Consider the following 7,936-nt stretch of genomic DNA (forward strand, 5'->3'; position numbering starts at 1 on the left):
AATTTATTACAATTCAAGTCCACATATTACAATAAAGATCCTAATTTACAAAAATTATGTCATTTAGCTCCTTATGACTAACACTGATAACTTACTACAAATTTAGGGTTACTATTCGTTTACTAATTTTATCCATTTATTTATTTAATAAACAGGATGTTACATCTTAACTCCATTACTAAACACAAGCTCAAAAAAATTAATCTTGGAGACATGCAACATTTGTCCATTTTCATGATTGGATTTAGCCTTTTTGATGCTTAGCTTCCTTCTTTCCTTTAGATCCTACAAGACCATGCAAATGTGATCACTACATCATGCATCAAGGAACCACAAATTGAATGTATTTGGAGTTTGACTATTCAAGTACTTTATGTGGAGTTAAACATTTGACTTTACCATCTCCAAGATCTTCAAAGTACTTAGGGCAACTTCGTTTCATATGACCTTTGTCTCTGCATTAATTGTAACTTGCTTCATTTGAATCATGGTTGCATGGAATAGAGGACACACCAATTTCATTCCTTCATAATGAAAAGTTCCAACCGAAACCGTTCATTTCCATTTAGGATTTGAACATTTCCTCTTCTTTCCACCAACATTTAGAAAGGCGATAAGAAATCTAATTCCTTTCCAGTTTTCTCAGTTTGGAAAAGGCTTAAGAATCCCATCAATATTTTCCTACATACTCATATGATAAATCAAGTTGAAGTCATCATAAGAACTAATTAAAGATCCAAGCGCAAGTTCTATAGCAAGACTCTTGTCAAAGGTAACATTGAGATTCTCGAGTTTGTCTATGTAATTGTCATTGATTACATACAAAACTCTTTTCTTCAATTTGCATGCTATTAGGCACTTTTGATATTTTTCAAATCACTCTTGCCATGCCTTTTGGTGACACATTTTACTCAATTGCAAATTCATTTCATATGTTCACATGCTTATAAAATCCTTTTGGAACATCCAAGACATAAACATAATGATGCAAGAGGCCTTATTTGACAAATCTTCATTTTATGGGAAAAACAACTTATCTAAAGTTGACACATTATTGATTTGAGGGAGATGCTCATCATGAACATCTTTCCCAATATTAAAATTGAGGAAAATCCCAAAACAAATGAGTCATTCCCTTTAAAGAACAAATAGAAGTTAGAATTTTGAAAGCGTACAAGGAGGTGGGAGATGATTTCATTTAACCTAAGATAGAAAGTTTAATATGAATCGATTCAATCCTTAATTATTAACCAAATTTTGAATTAAGTCTATGATCCATATATACGATTCGTAACATGAAGAGGGATGTCATAATTACATCGCAAACTACACTTTTGGTATATTCCAAAACCAACTTTTTAATTTACTCTTAAAAATTTAAAGACTTAATCACCATGATTTAAACTTTAATTACATAATTTTAAGATTTCAATTATTAATAAAGTCAATATTCATAGTGTGTTTTCATGTAATTTAGAAAAAAATAGATATTCAAATATATCAATAATAAAAGTAGAACGCCTTTGCCAAAAGAACAAACCAAAAATTGAATGAGTAAAAAGATTATTGATCAAAGTGAATTCACTTTTTATATTTGGGAAGCGCAAAAGAATTGAGGATCCAGTCTCCTTTAACTTTCCCAATTCCTTTCACTATTTCAGCATCAACCTTATTTTGATACCCTTCTCCGCATCTACAGCCCTCGTTTCACTATACACTGAACTGACTCCCCTCAAATTCCTTCGTTTTGCACGTTCGGACACCCATCAATGGCGATCATAACAGAGGAACAAGATTCATCAAACTCTTCTGCAAAAAGACCGACCAAAAAACCCAGGCTGAAACCACCTTCTACTGCACCCATATCATCAAATCCAAACCCTTTCACTTTCTGGTTCTACTTAACCATCTCAGTCTCTCTTGTAACAGTTATTTTCGTCACAATTTCCTCTCTTTCCACGCATCAAGACCCGAAAACATGGTTCCTTGCACTACCCGCAAATCTCAGGCACCATTACTCTAATGGCAGAATTATAAAAGTCCAAGCGACTCCTCACAGTGATTCAATTGAAGTCTTCACTGTCCGAGATGGCCCAAAAGATTCGTCACATAATGTGCTAATTGTACATGGGTTAGGTTGTAGTTCATACATTTTCAGTAACGTTGTAAAGTCCCTAGGCAAAAAGGGAGTCCATGCTGTAGCCCTAGATCTCCCTGGTTCTGGGTTTTCCGATAAGTTCGTAACGGTGGTAGAACATAAGCCGATGGGGGGTTTCGGGAGGCTCGTTGAGATGTACAATGAGATCAAAGAAAAAGGCGTCTTTTGGGGTTTTGATCAATTAGTCGAGCAAGGGTATGTAAACTACGATCACGAAGAAAATGAGATCCGTATGTCGAAAGTAGAACATCTGAATGCGATTGAATTAGGTCCTGAAGAGATGGGTAGAGTTTTGCGACAAGTAATCGACACAATGGGTTTGAAACCAGTTGATTTAGTTCTTCACGATTCAGCATTCGGATTAGGAGCAAATTGGGTGGCTAAAAATCTAGGGTTTGTAAGCAGTGTAACCCTTCTTGATAGCACATCAAATCAAACTGCTTTTCCTTTATGGGTTTTGAAATGGCCAGTTGTTAGAGAGGTTGTTTTGGGTTTTGGTTTCGTTTTTCAGAAGGTTATTCAAACCTGTTGTTTGAAATCAGGTGGTGGGTCTGATTCAGATAGCCATAGACTTCTTTTGAAGGGTAGAAATGGAAGGAAATCGGTTGTTGGAATGGGGAAGAAGATGAATTCTAGTTTTGAAATTGCAGAATGGGGTGAACTTGAAGGTGTGAAAGATTTACCAATGCAAGTGCTTTGGTCGGAAGAGTGGGTGGAACAGGGGCGGCAAGTCGCCGGAGTTCTTTCTCAGGCGACTTTTGTCACACATTCTGGTGGTCGCTGGCCACAGGTGAGGATACCACAGTTTTCCTTTCAATTTTTTTTAAACTTTTCAATAGAATTAAGAATCCAATCGCAATTTCTCAAATCTGTTGTTTAAGTGAATATCTGGTAAAATGCGACAATCTTTAAAATCAAATTAGCGTTTTTGATTACATTTTTAGTGTTGTACACAGCTAAAATGGTATGATCTTTCACTATTAATTTCTTTAACCACTAAACTGTTATTTTTTTTTTATTGATTTAGCCACTCATCTATTATTTTTCATCAATTTTAGCCATTGAACTATTAGTACAATAATCATAAGCAAAACAATAGTTTCAATGGCTAAATCGATAAAATGCTGAAACTATTAATACAATAATCATAAGCAAAAAAATGTTTTTTCTTTTTTTCTTTTTACCATTTTATAAAACAGTGTTTTACTTTTGTACCAATTTATGCAACTAACATGTAATGGAAACAGCATCTTTGTTCCTAAAATAAAGTGTTATTGTTTTCCTTCTAACTTTGACAATACTTGATGAGAGTGCAGGAAGATACTGCTGAACAACTGGCTGAAAGTATTCATGAATTTGTATCCAAAATACCAAAGCCCATCAAAGTCACTGAGAAAAAAGAGCCAATTCCAGAACATATTCAAGAAATACTTGATGAAGCAATATCCAATGTTCACCATGGGTTCAGTAGCCATGACCATGGTCATGGTCATGATCATGGATATCCAAGTGGTTATGGGCCTGGTCATGAATACAGTTAAGATTTTGAATAGTTTGTCATTGGTATGAGTGTTTATTTGGTTTTGTTTATTGTTGTATAAGAATTGATAGCATTTAGTTATAAGTGTAGTGTGTATGGATTTGAAATCTTGTAAGAATGTTGTTGCCATTTTTTTTGTTGGCACTTTGAATGATGATAGGGTAATTGACCTGAATGTTAGATTTTTTAATGGATATATGATCTTGGATGCTAAACGAACTCTGCTATTCAGAAATGAAAATTTCAATAGTGGTAACTTTGAAAGCACTCAAGTTTTTCTCCAAACAACTTTGTTTTATTTCATAGAATCAATGATTCTTTTGTAGACAGTATTACATATGATACAACAAATAGATTAACTATTGTTAGTCAATGACACTTATGATATTTATTATTACAGATGACATGTATCTAATTATTGTTAGTCTATAATAATACAAACACTTATTACACATGCATATTTCACTTATTATCACCTATGACATGTATCTAACTATTGCTAGTCTATAATAATACAAACACTTATTACACATGTATATTTCTAGGATACGTACAACATCTATTATTTACATGATGACAAAAAATCACCATCATGGGTCGTATTTATCTCTTTAAAGCTTGATAATTGTATCAAATAACTCGTTATTATATGATTGCCTTCAAACGTCATTGTTTACGGTTGCCTGAATGTTGCTTATTTGTCCATCGTGGGTCCTAATTATCTCTTTAACAATAAACTCAAAAAGAAATACATATATAATAAAATTATTTTAAAAAATTAATAAGGGCATGATAGTTTTTTTTAGATGGGTCAAAGACCAAACACGCAATAAAAACATACGATAAGGACCAAACATGTAATTTACCCAAACCACTGGACCATTGTGTAATTGTTTTTTTTTTTTTTTTTTTTTTTTTTTTTTTTTAATTTGCCCTTTTTACGTTGATTCAAAGTCTCAACTTCTGTCTGTGTACATAGCTAATTGCAAATCGACGTCGTTTCCTATCAGCCCTAAATCCTAAGTCATTGTTCATCGTTATTGAAGGCAGCCCACTGAAGGGCGCCATCGTCGTCGTCGTTTCCTAGAGCGACGTTCATCTTCTTACCGATTTTACGAATTCAGGGCAAGGAGCAACACAGGTAACAGTAACTTCACTTGCTTATTCACATTCATATCGACCCTTTTGTAAAATTTGTGCACCATAAATCATACAAATAAGATGATCTGTCTATTATGCATAATGAGTTCCTCGTGTATAGGGCAGAATTCACAGATTTTTACCCAGCCTTGTATATTGGGCATAATTTTCAGAAATTGCAACATGACAATGTCACCTCATAGTGGTATTTAGGCCACTCTGCCGTAGGTTATAAGCTAAATATGGCCAACATTGTCATTCACAGATATCTTGCTCACCTTCACATCTGCCAATCGATCATCTGTATGTGGATGGATCTAGATTGCAATCTTCTATGGCATTTTCTTCTTTTTTAGAGTTTTATGTTATGTTTTCAGTTAGGACCTTTCTTTTATGTGTTAGGTGGCATCATTGCATTGAGGCACAAAAGAGTTGATACATGAAAGGACAATTCTGCTGCTTCTTCCACTTTCTTTTTAAAAAATGATGCTGAGAATGAGAAAGATTGCTGGAAGTGGAACATTATCAAAAAGATTTAAGCTTTTTGGCAACAAACAACTGCACATTGAAGCAAACAATAATGGAGAAGGAGAAAAAAAGATGGATGGATCTTTAACTCACCATGACTCTTATCGAGACCTGGATAAGCTTGATTTCATGTCAGCTGCCAAGATTCTCTTCACCACTCCCCCTAAACACAACAAATTCGGGTATCATTTTTCTCTTTTATTCCCACATTTTTATATGAAGCTCATCTTATTCACTTTATAAAAAATATATCTTTTTATTATAATTATATTTGGGTTTCATTCAGCTTTTGTTATGTTAAAGGTTGTGTTTGGCTCGCCTAAGCTAGCTTATTTTTCGAGCTTTGTCAAGACAAAATATGTAGCTGATAAGATAAGCTAGCTTTTTTAAAAACTACTTCGACTGTTTTTTTTTCCCCAACATACCCTTAATTAGTTAAAAAACATATTCTACTAAATGTCCTTTTATATCAGCTAGTTTTTACTACAACGTCATGTTTTGTCAGCTAGTCTACTAGATTGTTTATTTTTTGTAAATTAAATTACATAAATTCTCACTATATGTTGTAGAAATGTGAATAATATTGATCTTTACCTAATGTACTACAATATACTTATTAGTGTCTTTCTGATGATATTCTCAGGCTTGATTTTCATCTGGTTCAACTCTTCTTCGTTTGCTTACCTTCACTTGGTATATATATATATATATATATATATATATATATATATATATATATATATATATATATATATATATATATATATATATATATATATATATATATATATATATATATATATCTTATCTCACTAACTTCAAAATTACACATTATTAATTAATTAATTTCTATCTTTTAGTGTCGGCTGTCTATTTGGTTGCACAATATGCACGTCATGAAATGAAGAAAATGGACGCAGTAAGATTCTTTTGCCCTTTTTTGACCGAATATTCATTTTTTTTTTAATTAATATTATGAAAATGAGTTGCAGGAATTAGAGAAGAGACAAATTGAAGAGGTGAAGAAGATGAAGGAAAAAGAAGGGGAAGTATTCAACTCTAATCCACAGTTAATGGAGATGAAAGAGAGACTCGATAGCTTGGAAAAAACTGTTAAGGAAATCAAATTCCAACCACGTGTAAAAGTTCAGAAGAAAATCGCGGTTTCAATAAATGAGAAAAAAGAAGCCAGAGGGGAATTAAATTTCTGTGGTTGTGGGTTTTGTTTTGAGTGTTATGTTATGGAGTAGAGTTTTAGTTACTGTTGTAATTATTTATGCACCCACATATGATATGCGTTGTAGGAGAAAGGTTTTTATATTTTACCCTTATTTCAAGGAGTAACTTTTGTGAGTTGACACACATTCGGAGAGAATTTATTTTATTCGGGATTTCACGATTTCATTACATGATATGTGTTTGGGTGTTTGGTTTTGGGGAATTTGGGAGAATATGGATGTAATTACAAAGTGTGTTTGTTTTCATCTATTCTTTTTTATAATGATGCCAAGTTTTGCTTATTGGTCCATTTATGATTAATCATACGAAATGCGTTAAATTACCGACACTGGAATCAATTTTGACAATATTTGATTTTGTTCGAAGAAAAAAATAATTTTTTTAAACTGGTCCGGATCGAAGTAAAAATCCATTTTGGGCCCCTTCATGACCATTTATTCTTTCTTTTGTTTTTTTTAATTGTTTTTGAAAATCTAGTATAAAAAATAAAACGTAAATAGTTTTTACCCTAAATTTTTATTTGACTATAAACTACATACACAAAAAAAACTTAATATTCTTTGAAAGCACTATGAATATCTGTTTTATTTGTCATGGATATTGTGGTCATCTTCTTCTTCGATATTATTATCGTTTTCATACTTGATTTAGTCGTGAATGTATTACAAAAGTGTTTTAGTCTTAGTCTTAGCAGCTGGTTGGTAGTATTTGAGTTTTTAAGAAGGTCTGAATTTTTAACATGTTCTTTGGTTTTAAACTCTGAATTGATGCGCTAAATTATAAAATAACTATTTTATCATTCTGAAGTATTTTTGTTGAATTCAATGTTTTTGTTTATAAAATAACTTAATCAACTTCTTGAATATATATATATATATATATATATATATATATATATATATATATATATATATATATATATAAACACCATACAAAAGAATATAAACAATATACTCTTAAGATTATAATTGTAAAACTAGAAAATATATATATCTTTATCATATAAAAATTAATGAAATAATGTATACCAATACAATAATATATGTCCTTGAACATGGGAATGGAAAAATATTGCTAATGTAAAGACCATAATAACAACTTGAAGTCAATCAATTAAACCAATCCAAGAATAATCATCTAATGACGAAAATCTATTATTTGAAAATCCACTACCACATTCACGACTAGTTTTCTAGGGCATAAACATTTTCCATTTTAGTAGTTTCATATATGCATCACATAAAACCTAGTCTTAAACTCACTTTCTCTTTCTTAGTTCAACATTATTTGACATAGACAAACTAGAAAAGGAAATGCAGTTAGATTCTTTT

The 7,936-nt window shown here is 31.9% G+C and overlaps 2 protein-coding genes across 3 annotated transcripts; both read left to right on the plus strand.

The window, feature by feature from the left end:
* Window positions 1-1,630: 1,630 nt before the first annotated feature.
* On the plus strand, window positions 1,631-3,873 carry AXR4 (alpha/beta-Hydrolases superfamily protein). Its single transcript, XM_079020171.1, has 2 exons — window positions 1,631-2,948; window positions 3,475-3,873. Exons 1-2 carry the CDS (start codon window positions 1,770-1,772, stop codon window positions 3,697-3,699), a joined length of 1,404 nt encoding a protein of 467 aa, XP_078876297.1. The 5' UTR covers window positions 1,631-1,769; the 3' UTR covers window positions 3,700-3,873.
* A 787-nt stretch (window positions 3,874-4,660) lies between these two features.
* Window positions 4,661-6,886, plus strand: LOC145076901 (uncharacterized). Of its 2 annotated transcripts, none has more exons than XM_079022698.1 (5): window positions 4,661-4,839; window positions 5,241-5,548; window positions 6,010-6,058; window positions 6,232-6,285; window positions 6,359-6,886. In XM_079022698.1, exons 2-5 carry the CDS (start codon window positions 5,322-5,324, stop codon window positions 6,614-6,616), a joined length of 588 nt encoding a protein of 195 aa, XP_078878824.1. In that variant the 5' UTR covers window positions 4,661-4,839; window positions 5,241-5,321; the 3' UTR covers window positions 6,617-6,886. The 2 variants fall into 2 exon arrangements, with proteins under 2 accessions (XP_078878824.1, XP_078878823.1); XM_079022697.1 differs by having other exon boundaries at window positions 4,662-4,839; window positions 6,010-6,059; window positions 6,227-6,285.
* The last annotated feature ends 1,050 nt before the right edge of the window (window positions 6,887-7,936 follow it).

Source organism: Lactuca serriola, chromosome 9 (assembly GCF_051521515.1).
Source record: "Lactuca serriola cultivar US96UC23 chromosome 9, Lser_US96UC23_V15, whole genome shotgun sequence".
Classification (NCBI taxonomy): Eukaryota; Viridiplantae; Streptophyta; class Magnoliopsida; order Asterales; family Asteraceae; genus Lactuca; species Lactuca serriola.